The sequence below is a fragment of the Anopheles ziemanni genome, unplaced genomic scaffold (assembly GCF_943734765.1).
Source record: "Anopheles ziemanni unplaced genomic scaffold, idAnoZiCoDA_A2_x.2 scaffold_12_ctg1, whole genome shotgun sequence".
Taxonomy (NCBI): domain Eukaryota; kingdom Metazoa; phylum Arthropoda; class Insecta; order Diptera; family Culicidae; genus Anopheles; species Anopheles ziemanni.
In genome coordinates this window covers 309959-331758 of record NW_026690043.1, presented here as the reverse complement: position 1 = coordinate 331758, position 21800 = coordinate 309959, and the positions used below count along the sequence as shown (strand labels likewise).

General features: G+C 40.9%; 1 protein-coding gene across 1 annotated transcript; it reads right to left on the bottom strand.

Annotated features, from left to right (window-relative positions):
- Positions 1 to 1094: 1094 nt before the first annotated feature.
- On the bottom strand, positions 1095 to 21241 carry LOC131292879 (protein jim lovell). Its single transcript, XM_058320972.1, has 4 exons — positions 19090 to 21241; positions 16021 to 16156; positions 15774 to 15775; positions 1095 to 1822 (listed from the first exon to the last, which is right to left on the bottom strand). The coding sequence occupies exons 1-4, from the start codon at positions 21239 to 21241 to the stop codon at positions 1095 to 1097; spliced, it is 3018 nt and encodes a 1005-aa protein (XP_058176955.1).
- Between the last annotated feature and the right edge of the window lie 559 nt (positions 21242 to 21800).

The following is a 21800-nucleotide window of genomic DNA, read 5'->3' as shown; positions in this document are numbered from 1 at the left end:
ATTAGCATACCACAGCTGTCGTTGCACTGTCCTTTGTAAATGTTGGTTTATGTTACTGTTCAATAACTTTTGACACGTTGTATTGATGCACGTTGTACTCTTCCCTATTACTGTAAGGGAATAAAAAAGAGCTTTGTTCATCCAATTGCTGTTTTGTGACGTCCGTATGCGTTCGTCAGTTCAATTGAAGCGAATTGTTGATGAAAGAAAAGCGTTAAAAAATACAAAACCAGGGCTGTAAACAGCCTAACGTGACCTACTAACGAATAAATTTGATGCTAAAGTTTTGTGACACACGTCATCCGTGAAAATGGCGTCATTCAGATCTATTCTTCCCTTTTCTAAGCGATTCTGCATAGTTCCTTCCAGATCCCACTAGGTTGAAGCATTTGCACTTGGGTTCAAATCTTCCAGTCTTGGATTCTAGCCGACTACAATGGGTTGGTTGCCATTTTGTTTTCTAAATATTGCCATAAAAAGATTAAATAATGTCCTCCTTTCGATTGGAACCCTTCCCGGTACATCGGATTTTTTCACTACAAACAACAACGTTTACCAGCAACGTTTGGATATCTTAACGTTGCTTCGTGTTACATAATATTGCCATTAGTTTCTCCTTCTTAGAAGTAACAAAATAATTTAACTAATATTTGATATTGCCTCCGAAAAAACACAACCTAAAAGTTTACTTAAATATATGAAACAAAGCAATGGAAGAGTCTCGGACGAGTTTACAAGTAGGTTCGCTGTATCATTTAACTTAAAGTGGAGATTCATTTTACGATTTGTTCATCGTTTACCTTTTTGACCCAGGTGTATGGAGATAATGAAAATGTTATAAAGGTAAAAAAAGGGGTATGTAGTCTATTATAGTGAAAAAGATTGGTCTTGTTTGAAGCGAACGCATTGAAGAGAAATTAATACAAACAAGTTTTTAAATCAAATTGAAATACAAGTATTATCGAAAATGTGCTGCCAGCTGCTTCCAGTAAAAGTACATTCATAGCCTCACATATAAATCACTCCGTTTGTCCTGACCTCATCCAGCTTTAAGCGCAGGTTTCCGAGGGGAATAGGCCGTCAAATCTTAAATATTAGTCCTGCCCATTCTGCTGGTATATCTCTCTACGACTGTCCGTTAGCTGGTCCGACGAGGGTCGGTTGAGAGCTAGTGGTTGTGGAAAATCTTCATCCATTGACTGCTTCGAACGATCACTTTTACAGTCTTCTTCGATGCCCATTGTTAGTGAGTGTGGCTGATGCCGTTCTGGAGGCAGGAGATTAAGCATACTCAGAGGAAGTCCCGGGAACCCTCCCGGAAAATCTGGATAGAAGCCTCCGGGAAATGGATTAAACAACGGATTAGGACTTGATAGAAGTTCCGGCTCCGACGATGCTGATCTAGGTCCTCGTAGATCGCTGGAACTATGACCGCCACTACCGCCACCTCCTCCGTTTCCGCAGTTCTGGGCACTGTTTCCTTCCTGACCGGTTCCACTTGCTGAGTGGAGATGATGCAGTTCATTGTCCTTTGCTTCTTTCTTATCCTTGTTGTTGTTATTTCCGACTCCCATCTGCAGTAGTTCGATTGGTGGTCCACTGATGCAATCTTTCCTAAGTTGCTCCAGTTTTAAGCTTTTCCCATACTTGCCTCGCACGTACATAAGAAGCGAGTTGTAGGGAATGCCGAAGATCCGCGATGCTTGACTGGTGGTCATCTTCTTGTTCCATACGTGCTGTAAAGCTTCAGTTAGCTCTGCGTTGGTCCAAGATCTAGGAGGACCGCCTCGTGGTGCCGAATGCTGCCCCTTTGGTCGGTTCACTGAAACGTACAGGAGAATAAGGTAAAAATTTATTTAAAAATTATATTAGAAATAGGTGTCGATAAGGATAAATGGAAACACTACAGTTTTTGGCATTTCTTTAAAAATTAGAAATAGGAGAAAAATACTATCTACGGGACAGTGAACCATTAGGTTCTTCTTACGTTGATTTTTGTTTTTTTCTACAACACTGTTCGCCATCAGATCGGTGGTGTCGGCATCGATCTTTAGATCATGAGATCTGTACCACCCATCCAGTCGATTAGATACTACTGGTAGAGAAAAGTCGTGACCAAGCAGGAACCATTCGGTAGATCCCACGGGTTACCGTTTGTGCTGGTAGCACGGTTAACAGCGTTTCTATTGAGAGATGTACGTCTGACACTTTGGAGGTAGTCCATTTGTCCAATTACGAAAACAAGTTCAATACCGATCAATTAATTAATCTCGATGATACTTCATCAGCCAGCCATCCATGCTTATGATTAACTTTCTCCCACTAGCGCTTTTCCCGGCATGAACTCTATGTGTCTTTCGATATTGCTCGAACAAGTGATAACCTTTTCTATGAGAAGGGTAAATCGGTGTTGTAAGGTAATGCCAGAGATTCCAATACTTTTACTGACTATATCGGCGAGGAAAACGGTGTTGCCACTAACGAATTGTGCTGTGCATTGACTTGCTCTGACAGTTCTGGCTTTCTCTCGAAAATCGAGCTTCAAGCGCATCGATCGGCCTGTTACCATTCCTGCAGGTATGAATTCGCCGAATCATCATGACTTGTTCACCACTCGCATCATTCCTTTTGAGCCTTTTAGCGACTTGGCACTTTCGTTTATCTATGTATTTTGTGAACACTTCATAGACGATATTTTGGGAACCCTACCAGGCCTCGGGCCAGCCCCAATCGTGCAGACAGACCGGTTTGATCTTGCTGCGGGCGGAACATCACATCTTGTTAGCATTTTTGCTCTTCTCAATAAAACGCAAATTGAAGATTTGCCTACCAATTTAGTTCGAATGGGATATGTGTGAAGGGTGAAAAGTATTATTATTGATAATGTAGACTGTCAGCATGATCGTGCAGCAAAAGGAAATTATTTTCCCTATTCATAACTACAGTGCTCTTGCTGTTAAGATCCAAGACGATTGTTTGAAATTGTATGTTCATAAGATATAGGTTATATGGCTAACTGGGTAGCACACAATTTCATAGGCATAATTTGCAAATAGTTGTGGTAATATTAGTTTTAACATTTATTACAAGATCTCTAAACGTTATTTACCGACCAAGAGATTTGTTTTTGCTCAGAAACATCACCTCCAGTCTATGTAAAATAGAAGGGACTTTTAGCTTCATATGCAAAAAATGTCCGAAAGGGACAATTTGTATAGAGGGAATTGTATAATATCATATCAAACTTCGATGAATTGGTTCGAATTGTGTTTTCACTTATTGTTTAGTTAAAATGAGAAGCCGAAATGTTAAACATAATAATGATAATGATGATAAACATAACATAACTTTTACACGTTCCAATTTTACAGGATACAACATTCCAATACACGTTCAATAAACAATACACGGTAAATATCTACTAGGGCATACGATGGAATATTCAAACGTGTCTGCTCCAAAAGAATGAAATGAGAAAATAAGTATTTCAAGTGCTCTTAGATGAGTAGGATAAGTTTTACACATTTCTCAAAGCGCATGGGGCAAAGAAGAGCTAACCTAATTTCCAATGAATTGTATGCATCTTTCACGAGCCCACTGACAGGATTTGGACAGCAAAGTCGTGATTCCCACAGCCATCATCTGGAAATCGAGCTCATCGCACTTTTCGATAAAGGGGGACGAAGCGTGTACCGGATATGAATCTTCACCCGCGGCATTCAAAAGCTACGTTTAATTCAATTCCGTTCTGAGGTGAGAAAACCTACGTCCTTCACTCACGTCGGCTTCGGTTTAGCGCTCAAGCGTCCACATACACGGTATCCAGTATCCAAACAGCCCGACAAGGAACAATGGAAAAGAGATCGTCCAATCGTCAGGCGGCATCATCCACAACGACAAATGGAAGAGGTAATACTAAGAAGAACATTCAATACCTGGTGGTGTGTCGCCTTTACGTTTCTTTCCGAGAGAATGCTCGACGATTGCAAGTAAAGTCATGGCTCTCCAAGCATGAGTGAAGTCTTCTTTGCTTCTAGATTGGTCGCTCGTAAGTTTTGCTTCTTGTCCAGGTTAAAAAATTACATTACCCAGCATCCCGCTGATCTTCTTTTGCAAAAAAACATGACTAATCTTCTCTTACTCTCACTAAAATTAAAGTAAGGACTAGGCGCCAAAGCATTTCTTCACTCTCTGTTTCTCTTTCACTCTATCTTTTCGTAATTACATCCACGTTCAACCAAATACAGTGCAAACATCCAACGCCAGGTGCAAGCCTGGTTTTTTCAATATATATTTCAAGTTTTTCTGCACTGACTATTGTGTTTTTCGAATGCATGTAACATAGTACCAGCAGAGACTTTTGGATTCATCTTTTTTATGTTTTCAACAAGCGTGTGAACCGCACAGCCAGATAAAAGTCCTTTACTTTCAATTTCATCTTTTGCTTCGTTCCGCTCAATCCTTTCGTTAGGTGGCTTTCTGATCCCGGGATATTTTGCCAGTTCTTATTAAATCTTTCTTCTGCCTTGGGATTGCTGTAGTTTTTCGTCATTCGATTGCCAATCTCTATCCGTCTGTTTGATGATGGCCTCCTTCACCGCCATATCATTCGATGATTATCGTTTCCAACCACAGAAATTGTCTGTTGCACTACATCTTAATCCATTACTCATTGCAGAGTTTTATTTTTTCGTACATTCGATTACCACATTACTTCCGAAGAATTACTGGAGAAGGCTTTGCAAGGGGTGAAGCGTTTCGCTCTGTACAATGGCAACCATATTAGTTTTGTATAATACAATCTGATATGAATATATAGGGTGATACATCTAGAATTTCATGTCCAGAAGCCATATGTTCTAGACTTGAACTCAAAATTTAAACCAACGGAGTAATCAGCTTGAAATTGGCATTTTTATTGTCATAAATGGAAAAAGTTCAAAAGTGTTTCATGTACGATGTATTTTCATTTCATTTCATTACACAGACTTTGCGCAGACAGCTGCGAAAAAAAGTTGGACCCAGCTGCTGACCACATCTTTCCGCATTTCGTCAATAAGTCAACACACCTAACCAGTGGCTGGCATGATTGGTAGAGTGAAGATTGATTCGGTGGTGATGTCTAAATATGCAATTAATCGAAATGATTGAAGAAAACGAAATAGATTGAATAAGAAAGCCCAAAGGAAACTCTGCCGACAGCCGAAAGCCGAAGCATGGAACACGGAATGATACGAAAGGAGACGCGCGGATGAAAGGCAATTTAAGAAAAACACAAAAAACGTGAAAAGGTGCTTGACGCCCAACAAACCGAAACATAAGAGTCGTCCGATGGTACAAGTAAGGACCGACTCATCCAAATGAAGTAAGGTAAAAACGGTAGTCAACGTCTGTGGCTGTGAGATGTACGGAAGTAGGTGAGAATAATGCTAAAACGTTCTTTTAGTCGGACAATCGCCAGGAAGGTAAGGTGTATTATTATCTTCTCTGTGGTCCGTTGCTTTCCGTTGCTATTGACTCTCAGCTGGCAGGGGGAAGATCTTGTGGATCACACTTTGGCGCCATGCGATCAAACAACATAGAGATTCTGAAAGCCAGATGAAGCCTTTCGAAAGGTAAGTTTGCCTTGGTGCTACATTATGGGAAAATCGAACGCCTCACGAAACGGTTGTTTAAGTGAGTCTCCAGCAATTGATTGACGTATCAACGAATCCTCCTCCTAGCACGCAGTACTGTTACATTCTTCCTGTGTGTTAGGGTATTTCTCTCCCAACCAGCCGGAACTGCGACCGGTAAACGTTTCCGGATCAACTAAGACTAAAATCGATAGGCAAAGCGATGTTTCGATCCATACGATGAATGAGTCCATATGATTGGGTTTATAAGCGAGTCGAATTAACGGATTGATAGATTCTTTCGGTGTAACATCCAATACGAGAATAAAGAAACATTGGAAGCAACCGTAATTTTAATTAAATTGAAGAAAAGGATTTTTAGACTGATCATTGTGAGCTGTTTGAGTTGTTTTAAGTAAAAGCTTATGTACACGAGAAAATTTAATTACTTGAAAAAACCATTCCTAACGATTGCTTGTGTTATCCAAAGTTATGTATCAATTAGATATAGTTTTGATTTGACATTATAATTTTGGTTCGTTGTATTTTTTCGCAAAAATTAAAAACTAATATAGATGACGAACTTCAACATCGAAACATATCGACATGTTGTTAAAAATAGTGATTGACCTATTAACTATTGACTACTCGACTAGTTTCGTAGCATATTAAGTTTTATCAGCAATTTATCACCCTAACCTTTGTGAAAACAATTGCTGCTCCTTTCATGTGGGCCAATGCTCTAATACTGTTTGAATACCACCGCCATCGATCGGTCAAACGTGTTCTTTTCAATAGAGTTATTATACTTGGTCGCTCCTCTTCGACCGATACAATCATTCAATTACTCAATTTTCTACCCAAAAGATCACTGTACTCGTAAGCTTGAGCAACCCGAGGGTTTGGAGATATCGTAATCTCGGCACTGTACTTGAACGAGGCAGCGTAAACGGAAAGGATCTGTTAGGGATTGGGCACATTTAACACCTTCAGGGCATCTCGACGGTACTCGATTCAATGGAAAGGGCACACTAAGCCGAACAATTTTCAAATTAAGGATAGTTCATAGCTCGCCAACATATCGCCAGATAATGATAGTCATTTTGCTCACATTTACTCTGCATATGCACTGCACTTTATGGGTTTGTGAGCATCGCTGATCCGTCCCACTCGGTTGACTGCAGCGCCCGTCCCTCCGGACCACCCAAAATACACCTCAAATTGCCCTTCACCCACCGCCAAAGATTTTGGTTCTGTGCATCTTATGTGTACCAGGAATAAGATTGAACGAACAATTCGCACAGCAACGCCATCAGCACACGGAACTGATTGATGATTTATCTTGATCGTTTGCGATGACGGTTATCTATTGGTACATTTTTTCCTTCTACGTTTTCACCGGGTGGTTTTATCGATGGCTCTGTCGTTACGATGCATCCATTGAAGCCAAAGCCAGTAATCCACTGTGGCGTGGCACATTTGTTTATTTGCTTACAGCAAATTGCTATAAATTGTGCAACGAGCATAGAAGGGGGTGAAAAAAAAAACAAATACGTCTGTTTACCATGTTTGTCTACCCTTCACTGACGCTAAAAAAGAGCTGAAGAAAAACAGTGCTAACAGAAAGTAAAAAGGTCGACAGTCAATTGTTGGCGGCAAAGTTTCTAGTGGAGTCATACGGAGCCAAAGGATTGTTCCTATTCGATCCGCATCCTGCTACTGCTGATCGCAAAGCATAACGAAAAGAGAAGGAAAAGTCTAAGAAAATATATTTACATCCCCTGGTGAAACCGAGAGATTTAGCAAAAACATGTAGAAACCAATATAATGCACTCACGGTGGCTTTTGTCGTTCGTTTTCGTGTTTTGCATTGCTCTACATTAAGGATCGGCTGCACACGCGGTATTAACCATTGTATTACAGCACTGTTGTTCTTATACTATACATTCATCCATGATAGTTATATTTCCTTGAACGTGAGACATTTGATTATCTGTAGATTCGAAACATAGTTATGCCAAGTGTCCCTTCGTACGGGATTCAGTGGTTATAACTTGGTTGTAAAAACCATGCAGGTGAATTCAGTACCCTTTCAAATAATGTTTAACAACTCTATTACGAAACGTAGAACGGTTCACAGTGTAAACTCCACACCATGGACATTCAATCTAGCCAAACTTGCTGTCAAGTTAAATCACATGTGTAAGTTCAACCACATCGTTTAGGGTTGGAGACACCGGAAGAAACTCCCAGGATAGACTGCATTTAAATAGCGTTTTCGAATGAAACATAAAAAATAAAGCAATGCCTTTGATCACATACAAACGTGTATGGAAACCGCTTCACAAGTTACGCCTCGGTTATTTCAACTGGTCGACCACTGCTCGGTTGGTGCTTTGGCACGACCGAAAACTTTTGCTTGAAATTTGCAGCGTATCATGATGCGCACATCCGCTGTTCGTGGACACGTTTAAATGGGCACAAACTTTGTCTTGCTCTTTTGGATCTTTACTCTTCACCTCGCCGATGATGCTGATAGGAGGAGAAATTTGTTGTTCAGTTGGTTCCAGTAGATGTGAACTATGTGCATCTCATTGTATTATTTAGCTATGGTTTTTATTTCGTTAAGATGTTTTTCCTTCCCTTTCCCTTTTCCTAGTAAGCATCGCACGTGGTATTGCACGGATTTTGATTGCAGTTTTGATGCTTGAAGTACATATTTAGGCTATTACGATAATATGATTATGCTGGTTTGATTTATACAAATGAAGGAATGTAAACCAGACAGGCGCAAGTATGAAATGGCTGCAACATACGGAGAAGTTTTCTGGTCATCTGGTCATCTCCAAATCTGGTTCACTGAACACAAACAAGTTGGTTTTCAAATAGAGTCTAAAGAGACCAATTGAAAAGAAAATGAATAGTCCCCTCGGCCGAGATACTAGCTAAACTATGTGATCGCTAGTTGAAGCATATTTGCGCCAAAACAATCGAACCGAACCATGACGGACGCTTTGATCTTTAGGTACCGCACCCATGCCAGTCCAGAGGACAACGATCGATCAACGTGTTGAATCTAGACTGCTACTCCTGGGTTCTTCGACCGGGTCGGTACGTATGGTATGCTTTCGGAAAAGTCCGATTCAAATTGTTTCGACAACGTGGAGTCAGCGGGGTTGAATCTCCCTGTGACGGCAATGATGAACTTCTAATCACGGGATATGGATGATCCAGGCGGAATCTTATCGAAATTTAACTCTTTCTCCGTCCGCCTGCCATCATCTTGCCCTCGCAACCGTAAAGTCGTGCGTGTTTGCGGTGGTGTTGCTTGCATCCCCCTTTACCTTTAAATCAAATTGATGCCGCATGGATTATCTCGCGCCTTAGCTTCTTTCCCCTGTGGTGGTTGGTTTAACGCTCTTGGTAGGATGATGATTAATAATTTCCCACATTGTCATCTCGATTCATTTGAATCATTTATCTCTTTCCTCGAACCCCACACTTTTTCTGCTTTATTCGATACAATTTTGATACACCTCCTATCATCATCATCATCATCATCATCGTCGTCGCCTTTGCTAACATGGCCTGCCTCTTCTGCGGTGATGGGCTGATCTCATACAACGCGAGATAAAGGCACCGTTTAAGAGCACGAGCAACCCGAGTCGATCATTTGGCCTGCTTATTTCTTTGATGTTTACTCAGCCCTCCGTTTCACTGCATTTTTCTTAGCGAGGAGGAAGGATTTGTGCGTATTTCCAACGACAAGGTGGAAGGGATGGCAAGCAACAGTGTTACCACCCGCAGTGTATGGTATGACCGTGTTCAGGCGTATTGTATGGTTGTGTGCTTGGCGTTCCCCTGTGCTCCAGTTTTGATGACGAATTATGCTGAGAGCATTGCCGGTAAGCAGATTTGATGTTTGGATGCCGATGAAGCTATATTTCCTAGCGAAGCGACATCGTTTTATATCGTAACTCGCACCTAATCAGCTGTGTACCGCGGCACATGGGCACATGGAGGGCCCATTTATTTTCCATCACCAGCCGTTAATAGCGCGAAAAATCGCGATGGGGCTCATGTGGAGATATTACAGTATTCCCAACGCCTCCTCCCATGTTTAACAAAGCATCACACCCTAAAACGACCACCCTCAATTGCTGTACAGAAGCGACTGCTGTCACGGTAAGCGTCTTATGATGGTACCGGTGACATAAGACATAAGGCTTGGGCAAAGATAGGAAGAAGATGAGAGAAAGGAATCATACCCCTCTCAACATGGTGAGTATTTTATCGTACTTGCCAAACATAGCAGAGGAAAATATGATTATATGTCATGATCAAATTGGGATAAACTTGATATGAATAATTTTATCGCATTCTACGCGGTGGGGAGAAAATTGAAGAGATTTTCATTTTTTATTCACTTGTTCCCAAAATTCTGTCCAACCTTCCGATCTATGCTGGAGCCGCAGTGGCGACAAATTGCACCGTGGGAACTATGCACGTCACAGGGCACAGGGAGCATTAAATGTATTGATTAAAATGTGCAGCTGTGCACAGAAAACGAGGATAGTAAACAATGCGTGGATCATCGACTGTATGCGACGAATATGAATTTGGAAATGGATTTGATTGATAAAAAAGAGAACATTCAAAAAAATGGGCACTAAAAACTACAAGTTTTTTTTGTTAAACTCATGTCAAGTTTTCTTATTACGAATTTTAAATCACTTATTTTCAAGCGGAACCTTTTATAATTATTATTTAAAACACATACAATTTTATCATTTCGTCCTGAACCTAACATTTCATTGTGAAAACACTTGTCGATCATAGATAAACGCTCATAAATTATGTACATTAGAAATAAAATTAGGCTAAACATAGAATAAACATTCCGCCACAACACAATAGTCTGTGTTCTCCCAGAAGGAGTTTTGTAGTGAAATCTAATGCAAAACATCGATGGTAGCACTGATATGTTAACAATATAACACACGACGCTTTAGGACCACGGAAGATCAGTGAGAGCCTGTAAAATAGAATCATATCCCACCTGGGAAATAGAAAACTCAGAGGCGAATCACCATCGCTTCTTGAACTTGGAAAGTTCTTCTTTTTGGTGAGCTTACAACATTTCAAAACGGTTGCCTCTTATACCACACCTAGCAGTCACAAGCAAGCGATAATAAATTATCGTTTTATTCTTTGCTGATGTGATTTATTACCGGTTTTGTTGATATTACAGTACATCACTTCGTTTTCCCAGTGTTGGCTGACAGGAGCTTGGGGAAGTCGACGTGAACGAGAGATCTGCTACATGAGTGTAGATTTAAGACTTTGTTTACTCCCCTCTAGAGTATAAACCCACTAGAAAGGAACCAACCGAAGCGGTTCCAGTTACCACGAAGGCTTTGTCTGTTCAGTTGACTGCTACATGTCCGTCTTTTTTATTTTTTATTTTTTACTTGAATCGTTTGGTAATAGATTCACAAGGACGGTAGGAGATCGTTGTGATCTGCGTCTTTTAATACTATAACCCAACCGTTCTCTTCAAAAGTTAAACACTTTTTCTTAACTCTGTTGATGGTGGTTTATGGCAGATCATTTTGATGCGCAATGACAAGTGACTAATATCGTCTATCGCTTAAAGCCGAAAGTGTTATATTTTGTGAACATGCGTGCGGGTTTCAAGTTGCGTTTCTAATTCTTCCTTTTTTCCATCTTTTGCATTCGACATCGAACCTGTTCTAATCCCGCCGAGTATCTACCATCCAGTATCGGCATGCCGTGGTACAAAATAGGCTGGACGAATATGCTTGTCACCTTAGCTTGCCGTCGGTTGAGTTCGTTGTTACTTTGAGTAACACTACATCCGGCAGCATTCTTGTGGCTACCCTCCTCTTTTCGGTGGTTAATTCTATTACCTATGGTTGATCTGGTTGGTTTGAAACAAGTCATTGCGGTTGGTTACCATCATCGTTTGGAAAGAGAGAAACCAAACGCAGCTGCTGAAGCGGTGGCCTTCGACTTAATGTTTTGGGGTGACGATTTCGATAGCCAGAAGTAAACAAATCGCTATGACATAAACTGTGCTTTTCACGACACTGCAAGGTTATTTTCGAAAGCGCTAAATTTATGCTGTTTTCTCTTCATCGAACTCCAGAACATTGGTTACCTACGATCAGAATGTGGTGAGCTTTAACGATATGTGGTTTGAGTTTTTCTGTGTCTGAGATTTGATTCACATGATCAATGATTTAGTTGTCCAAGGAGAACCCCAGCAAATCGCACTTGGTTGGACTGATCACGTTCAGAATTCAGCTCCTCACTTGAGGGTGAGGTTTTTTAGTTGCTGTCTCTGTTGTGCAACCACTATCTTGTGCCCGCCTATCCGCTATCCTTAGTCACTGGTTAACGTTGTGGTACAAAAACCATGACTTAGTCCTAATAATTAGCAGATCTGCTACGCAATAATATGTTCTATCATGAGAAAAAATTTGAATTTAAATTTTTTCGGTGTTTAGAGGAACAGAGCAATGTAACCGTATGTTTTGTCGATGATATAAAATTTCGATTATTAAATATACATCTCAATATGTTCTAGTGACTTGCATTGATGGTATATCTTACATCTATAAGAACTCAAAGCCATCATCAAAGTCAAAAATATCTTAATGCATGAAGTGAGAATATTTTCATCCTCATCAAAATTAAAGTCTTTGTTTCATAATACTCAAAAAAATGTATTCATTTTGTAATTTAACCTAAAAATCTCCTAAATTTTTTTATAATTGAAAAAAATATTACCATCACGTGAACTTTAGGCATACCATCGACAAACAAAATAAATCAGATTTTAGTGTCAAATACTGATAGCCCAAAACTGCCATCAACTCAAAACTAAGCGAAACCAAAATGCTACGTCATATAGCACCGTTGTCATTTGCATGTAGCCAAAATACATTGCTGATTAGAAACTATGGCGCTGACACAAAAGAGCGCAGTAAAATGTTCCAGGAGTAGAAAATACCTCAAATTAATTCTAGATTTTTGACACGGAAAAAGGGTTCATCGTTGATAGTCTACTGGTCTGTAGGCCGAAGCAACCAATTTAAATAATGGGTTGCTCACAGTGGCCAGTTGAATTCAACAAAATAAATGAAGAAAAGGACAACAAAGCATATTGAACAACCTCTACGGCAACTTAAAAAGACTGGAATTGTCAGTTTCCTCCTTTAGTATTTACTACATTGGATGTTTCGTGAAGCAGCACGATTGTATTTTATTGTGGGCGATTGAGGGGGCTATGTAGGGAACACATCAAATATTCGTCATCATTGGGCTTAAGGTAGGTCCGTTTTGAATTGACAGGTGAAAAGCGCAATGCGCCGACATAAAGTTTCGACGTGATGTTTGCTTTTAAAATATTATCGATTTCTGAATAAATGTTACCGAAAGAATGATGTAAACCATGTTTGCGACACTGCTTTTGATTCGGTTCATATGCTTTTTCTTATTTGAATGGTTCATTTTCACCGTTGTTCACCTGATAACCCGATGATGATAGGAAAATGGTTATCGAAATAATAGCTTATTTTGATAACTTCTTGCTTCTGTAAAAATAAAATTAAAATCAATCAAAATAATTTTTAAAGTAACCATTTGTTTTGGGTTCATTAAAATATTTGATGTTTAAATATGTGATGCGGAAATATGTTTGTCGATCAAACAGATATTGATCCTTGCATAGATTTAGATGTTTTATCAAAACTGTGGCAGCACCTGATATATTACCAAGCAATCAGCAGAACATCACTAAACAACAAAATCTGACGTCAGTATTACATAAACTAATATATAAAAGCCACAGCATTTATGAGCTCTTGATCATAATTAATAAAAGAGTGACATAAAAACGAGCTAAAATTTTACAGGACGACGTACCGTTTTTGAATTAACATATTTCAAAATAGTTTGTGATGAGTTTTTCACATAGTTACCAACTTGAATGCAATTCATGTAGTTTTTTTTACAAACCACATAAAACATTTTGTGTCCCATAAGGTGTACTGTTTTCGACTAAAATACCGTGTCTTATTATTTTTTTCGTGGTTTTGCTGGTAAAATAGGCACGTTCCTCTATCGTAAGGGTGGTTGGTTGAACACAACAAACTCGTGGCTTCGTCGGGGAACTAATACCCTATCAAGGGGATCTCGGTTATTGCAAAACAAGAGGCACACGAAATGATGTCAGCGACGGCAACGAAGCAAAATTGTTTAATCGAAATTTTAAAAATAACAAATCAACATTGCCTGTATCTAAAGGCAAAAAAGCACCAACTATAACTCAAAGTAGGGAAGGAAGCTCGGGCTGGTCTCCCCCAAACACACTTTTCTACAAGTGAGACGCCTTTTCGGAACATCCACCAAAAACAACAGCAATAATGTGTACAATTGGAAAAATCGATTACGTGTGTCTGCGTGTGGAAAATTTAAAAATTTGGCACAACAAATAAAACAACCCTCGTGCTCCCAAACACCAGCAGAAAGGAAGGAACTGCATCAAAACGACGCTGCAAACAACGCATTCGCATCCAGAAACCGAAATGGTATTGGTGCACCACCACGTCCTTTGCTGAACTCTCTATGCACGGTTCGCAAACCATAAGAAACGAAAAAGCAACGAAGCTTAAGATTATTCGTGTGTCTCGGGAAAATGTTTGAATGCCTTTAAATAATTGTGGTGACAAAAAAAAGAAAAACGTTTTTCTTTGAAATCTGCATATCGTTAAGCGAGGATAAGAGTCACAGAAAATCGCTGAAAGGAACTTTTTATTCACATCCGCATCCATTGCTACCATTCACAGCTACAAAGACGTCACGACTTCCCTAACGCGAGGTAGGAGTATTAACAATGTACGGAGTCGTCTACATGCCACCAAAGATGATGATACGAGCATAAGAGTGAGTGATATGTGCTGTGAGCTGGGAATTCAATGGAAACGATGGAGGTTTTTGGAAAATCTTCCCGTAATCACAAACACGTAACAACAACTCTGATGGGAATCGTTCAAACATTCACTTCAACAGATGATGGTGGAAATGTGTTGTGCAGAAGGTTACTGTTGTAATTTATGTATGTAATTTTGACTGTTATTCAAAAAAACTCTTAACTAGAAACGGGGTTTTCCTCGTTCCTTGCACATATGAGTGAGTCATTGTCCCGTATGTGTTTGATTAATTATTACTCAGACGTATCGTATCTTAAGGTACAGTGAGAAAATACTACAAATTACGTTTCTGAGTTCGAATTCCCAGTCTTTCAGAATGTTTAATAAAAAAAAAAAGGTAAAGATAGTTGTTATGACATCTGTTAAGACATCACAAAATAGGCATTTCATGAAGTGTTTAATTTTTTTAAATAAAAAAATCATAATAAGGTCACATATATTTTGTACTTAAACAAGATCCTTGAACTTTAAAATACGGCCCGTACCGTGAAAATAGAAATAAAAAAAAATCCTTGAACTTATTGATTTTTGCAACAGGATGCGTGTTTGATACAATTTTCACGACTATCATTGAATGTGGGAAATCAGATTTTTCTCCTTTGCTAATTCCGGAAACATGCTATCCCAAAAAGACAGTTTCGTTCGCATCGCAAACGATAATTTTTACAAATGGAACGGCTAAGGTAAAAGTGTGAAAATTCACACATATAGCCGAACACCTTCCTGTGTAAAACATAAAAATGGAATAATGGCTTGAGCTGGTGTTTTTTTATTACATATTTTATTCACTCTACTTGAAGCTTCTTATCAGATTCTAAAGGGTGTGATACTCTTAAAGGCCGGAGCACACTGGAAGCCTTCTTTACGGGCTAAAAGACGCACATTCGTTTGTTGGTAACTCTGTTTGATTGCTGGGCTTCGTATCACTCACTAGATCTATCAGATGCGGTTGATCATGCGTGACATGTTCGATGAAAAACCCTCAATACGTGGTGTAACTTTCCTAAATGAGGGGAGCAAACGGAGAAACTAAAACGACAAACGGAAACAGAACTGATGGAAATTGCATTGTATGCGCCATTCAACACATGTCTTGTCACCTGCAGTCGAGACGCTTGCGTCTTTCTGTCCGCCAGTGAACGTCTATGCTCATTGGTGCGTAACTGTGACACATTAAGCAATGTTGTTTTCTAATGTTTTACTTTCGCGCTCCATTCCACACCCTAACACTTTTTTGGGCATTTAGCAGCTAAGCGTAACTATGCATATTGTCGTTGTACTGCTTGAGACATTATGCATATCTGTGACACACCGTTTTCGCGTTATGCTTCTACTCATAAAATCGTTACATTTTAGGAACTACTATAGGAAACAGCATTTGGATTGACTTACTTTTTTTCTTCAGGAATGGTGGCCCGTCGTGATGCATGCTTCGGGGATCAGACATTTCCATAAGTGGACTGTAGATTTTTCCCGGATCCATTCCTGGAGGAAACAGTCCAAGGGGAGAATCCAATCCAAACACTGCAAAAAAGTAAGGGAAGGTGAGCGGAACGAATAAATTAAGTATTAAGTATAGGACATACGATCAAAGTGTGTATTTGAAGTATTAGATTTGATGTAGAAAAGTCGCAATGAATCTTTTCTATATTTAAGCATTGCGGCATTTAGGCATTGCGCATGGGATGCATGGACATTAATTGCCTCTAAAAGATATAAAAAGTCGTATGTAATAAAAGATCATTTGGTTTAATTTTTTCATTGAGGTCATGCACAACCTCTACGTTCACTATCTCACATACATTATAAAGTCCAAAACCTGCGAAACGGCACCCGAAATGAAAACAACTCCCCCACTTCCAAAAAGAATGAATGAACACTCCGAAGTCCGACTGCTGTGAGAGAGTCTCATCTGTCCTTCTGTATTTGGACATTCACGCGCCATCCGCGCTTTCAGTACGCGGAAATTTTGAAAGATTTCCCAAAGCCCCATCAGTTGGCCCACCTGTTTCTCCACTTGGCTGGATGTATCATTTCGGTCAAAGCCTATCGTCAGGCAGGTATCGAAGCGGACTTCAAGAAAAATAATCGTGTGAATTCTCTCCAGGGGCCGTTGGGAGGAGTGTATGTTTTTAATGTATGTGTACCCTCATACATACATACATACTTAGGAGAAAGATCGAAAACAAAACGCCCGACACAATCGTCACCGTCCGGAGTACACTGCCCTCTGGACTGGTCGAGGAGGGAATCATCCAAAAACAAAGGAAAATAATGACACCCACACCGGAGATAGTTGAGATTTTCCCCCCACTAATCATACCCCATTTCGTTGGTCAAGTAGAAACTGACCCCGGAGTCCTCCCACCTTTACCGCCTTGTAAGTTGAAGTTCGTTCGGAAAATGTCTCACGTCACATAGAGAACACAAAAAGAAGGCTAACGGGACCGGTTCCAAAAAACGACACCTTTGCTCCAGTGCGTTAATTACGCGCGCTCTTCGCTAAGAAGACGCTGGGACCGGCGAACGGGCCACTTTTGACGATATTATCATTGAAGAGAGATCCGGGCCATGGCTGGCGCACCTGTGAACCAACACATCGCCCGTACGTGAACGTTGGTGGTACAAGTTTTCGGGTAGGGCAGAAGAACGCCCCGACACCGGGGTGCGAGTGTGTATGGTAAAATATGTATTTTTATATGGTCATTGTTGATCGCCAGGGTGCCAACGGGCGTTAGTAAATCTAGACCGCCAAATTCGGTGGAAAACAATGGGAAAATATCTTAATTTTTATGTTTATGACTGGTCCTTCGTTTCCAATGGAGAGAGGTCAACGGGGTCGAAGCAGAACAGTTTATGTTGCTGGTTTTCCCGTTTATAATTCACTCTGTTGGATAGTGTGTTCAAACGGGTGCCCTTTTAACTAAGTTATCTAGTATTATTGTATCTTGATTTTACGAGGTTTGACAACCTCATTTTCGTATGTGTGATACTCAAACTATGGATAAGATTTCACAAGAAAGAATTTTTGAACATGTCTCTGATATTGTCAGTTCATGACGTATTAGTGATTGTTATAAGTGGCTCAGAACTGCAAATGAATTTTCGATGTTGTATCATAATAGAAAAACATCACGTTTGAACAATGTAACATACAAATATCACTCTTTTCAACATAAGAAAATTATTCATAGTTCTTAAACTGCATAAGGGAATAAAAAAGTCAAGTAAGCTCCTAATCGGTAAGCATAAACAATAATCAATCAGTAATAATGTTACAATAGTTGATTTTCAGAAAAATATTCAGAATCTGATTGTCAGGATGTCATATGGATTATTCAAATAACAAAAAGTATGGAAATGAAAATTTAATTCATGAAACAATTTGCACAAACAAATTTCAACGAGTTTTCCTCTGAAAACGGAAAATGCTAGTAACTTTCTGTTGAAAGTAAAATAAAGAGTATCATTTCTTTTGATTTTAGAACAAGTTTGATAACTGTATCATTGAAATTGAAACCTCCGTGTCCAAAACATTAAACCATTTACGTTTGAGTGTATGTTAAAACATCTAGCTCTATCGCGGATCACGTGACCAAAGATTTATTAAAGCCGGACGGCGACAAGTAGTAAAAAAAACCTGGTACTTTATGTTGCTTCTGAAGCTTGTTACAGTATATTTAAAATGTTTTAGGGTCCCTTGACTCCCATAAAACGTCATATCATGACTGAAAACCAGCAAGAAGAATTTGCACAAAGTCGCTGTTCATCCTGTCAACACTTCCGGCGTATGGAGAAGAAATTAAGGAGCTTTATCAGAAAACATCATAAATAGTACAATTCAATGGTTTGGACATACCTGGCCACAGTAAATTATGCCCAAAAAGCATCGGAGAAATTGAACGACTCAAATATAATTGATATTGATACACTGCTGACCCTCCTAATACCTCTCAACTACAACCAATCTAAAAACATTTACAAAACTTCAAGGTAGGACATATTCCAACATTTTAAAGTCCAAATGGAGTAGCATTTGGTCATGAATGCCTCAACAGAACTGAAAAACGTCCTTACACGATTGGTTTAGTCGGCTATGGCTAAAGTTCCGGCCATGGACCGTAAGACCGTCTTACTGGCCGTTGAAATATTTTTTATAAGTACTTAAAAGATGTAACTTGACTTCATTCTATTTGCTTGGTTTTTTTTCTTTTTTTTTTCTTTTCATCAACTTTTTTCTTATCACCGATGCAAATTTGTCTATTTATGTTAATGCAAACGTTATGACCAACGTGGTGTTCAAAATATTTGTAACATTTTGATTTAAATTCATAAATGTATAAGGATAGTTTTTTCACCGTTTTAATAAAAGAACATTTTTAATTTGTTTAATTTTTAATCTCATTTTGATCATGGAATCTTTTTGATACAACAATGCAGTGCTATAAGGTACTTACTGTGTGGTGGCGTGAGGGTCAGCGAGGAGACCGACGACATGTGCGGGAAGGGCAGTGGTGAATGCGGAGGCCTAGGAGGTCCTTCCGAGTGGTTAAAAAAGGGCGGGAAATTTAGCGTCGGGCTGTGCAGAAAATCCTTCGGCCCACTGCCGCTAGCGGATCCTTTCGGACCGCCAACATGTTGCGGGTGATGGTGCGGGTGATTTGGATTGTGGTGGTTATTGTTGTTACTACTGCTGGAGGTGTTGTTACCCGTGCCTCCGGCTGCACCGCTTCCACTGGACGAGTGCTTCGGAGTTCCCGGACCTCCGGCTGAGTGATGATGCTGCTTACTGCTGGGGTTACTTCCTTGGTGATGATGGTTCGAGGGCGTACTGCCATGATGGTGACTGTTATTATTGTGCTTGTGGCCACTGTTGTTGTTATCGTTGGCCCCATCGGCCGTGGGTGGACGTAGCTGCAGCGAAGAATTTTGCAGGTGGTGGTGGTGTTGCTGCATCAAATGGTGCGCAAGCGGATGCTGGTGCGTGCCAAGTGCCAGATCCATGTGATCTAAAAAGTGCGGCGGTTCCATATCATCGTGCAGAAGCGGACGCTCATCGTCACGATCCTCTAGCTTCACGCGCTTCGAATCGTTGTGGTGGTGTTGGTGAATGAAACCCATCGCTGAGTGTAGATTACTGTTGAAGGCGGAAAAGGATGGCGGTGGAGAGAATGAACCTAGTGATCGGTTCAGTGCAGCACGGTTTAGATGTCGAATATCCTTTAGCGAGAGCAGCCCTCGGGTGGAGAGGTTGGGCCCGCCACTGTTTGTATCGGCAAGTGTGGAATCTTTGCTAGGATCGGAAGAACGAGCACCATCGCGGCTCATTCTACGGTTCCCACCTGGAGTGTTACTTAAATTGGTGATTCCTGCACCTTCGACCGACGATAACCTCGTTTGTTGTTCACTTCGATCTTCAGGACAGCGCATCGCGTTGACATTTGTGTCCGTGCTGCTAAGTGAGATTTTTTTCATGCACAAATTTTCCGGTCCATCGGATGCCGGTATTAATGAGGGCGAAAAAGTTGCTGGTTGCTGGAGATGATCCTCCTTTGGCAGCGCTGCAACGTCCTGGCAAGAAGAAGCTTTACGAGGAGTAGATTTGTGTAACGACCGTGAACGCCTCGAGTCACTACCCGCCATCTTTTTAACAGTATCGGAGGCGGTCTCGGTCAGATCTTCTTTCGATGCCATCGTTGCCAGTTTTTCGTCCACAGATTGACTTCGGTGCAAAATGCGCTTTAAGTCGTCGTCTTCGTCGTCCAGTTCTTCGATGTCATCTTCATCCGCGCCATCATCGTGCAGCCCCCGATCTACGTCTTCATCCTTCTCATCGTCACCGTCGTCTTCCTCGTCGTCATGGACGGACTGCGGTGCCGGTGTCGAAGGCTTGCTGCTCAGGTCCTGTGGTGCGCAATCCCCTGAGCGCCGCCGCGGCCGGGCCTGCTTGCGACGAGGCATTGGTGAGGTACACGGATCGACGTTCGAGAGACCAATTGATGGGTCCGCAAACACCTGTGGAGGCATAAGCAACTTCGGAGTGCTCGTGGGCAGGAGATTTGCTGTCGCCGGGTGCGCACTGTTTTCGTGACGCTGACCAACGTTGGAATGCTGATGGTTGGAACGAAAGTTCGGCGAGGGTGGCGAAGGGGACGTTGGTGAGATGAGTGAACTATCCAGCAAGCTAAAGTCTTCTGGCGATTGGGCTGGCGACGGTGTGTTGGCTGCTACTGGATGATCGACCAGTCCACGTACCTGTAGCGATTCCCCTGCCTGTATCAACACCGATAGTCGCTCCTGCGGGACACTGATCTCTCCACGGTACATAAAGTCCACGATCGCCTGAACGACCCATCCACGAAAGTCCTTTAGCACAATCACTGGATGTTTGCAAGGTGTTTCGGAGAATACCCGCTGAAAGAAAGGGGAGCAGGCGGACAGGACCACTTTGTGCGCCCGTATGCTGGTTTCTGCACTCACCAGCGTCACATCGACTAGCGTCTTGGTCTGCAGCAGCGTGTCAAATGCACGCAGTATATGATTTTGGTGGTTATTCCACCGAAGGCTATAGTGTTCCTGGTCTGGCATAATTTCAAACGGTTCCTTCATAGTGATTTTCGATTTAAATTTCGGGTTTGTTTTCCGTTTGGGCTTCAATTTTCCGAGTTTTCAACGACGGTGCCCCAGCCGCCAAACAAGCAAACAAAAATCTTTAGACGAAAGGTACTACCACACACTCTAGATTTGTCTTCTATAGACGCCTGGCTATGTCCTGCTGCGAGCGACAGCCCTGCTACGACTTTCGGTAGCAATCCTCTCAAAAGCTTACGAATGGCATTCTAGGCTTTCAGAGTATTTCCAAATTTGCTTCGTGTGTTATGTAAACATTCGCGAGTTTTTGGTTCCTTGCTTTTGTCCCGTTTTGTGTATTAAACAGCAGCTTCTGTCTCTGTCCAGGTCTGCGAGTGATGCGAGTGAATCTTTTTCGTTGCAGATCTTACTCTCAGTTACTATTCTAAGCCCTGTGGAAGAGAAATAAAAGAACAAGATATCAAATTATATGATTTCGAGTTGAATGTACATGTTCAAAAACAGAGAAATGGTAAACGAACAAAGAACTTGAGCAACGGGTTTGAATGAAGAGTAGTATTTTGTGGTAATATCTGCG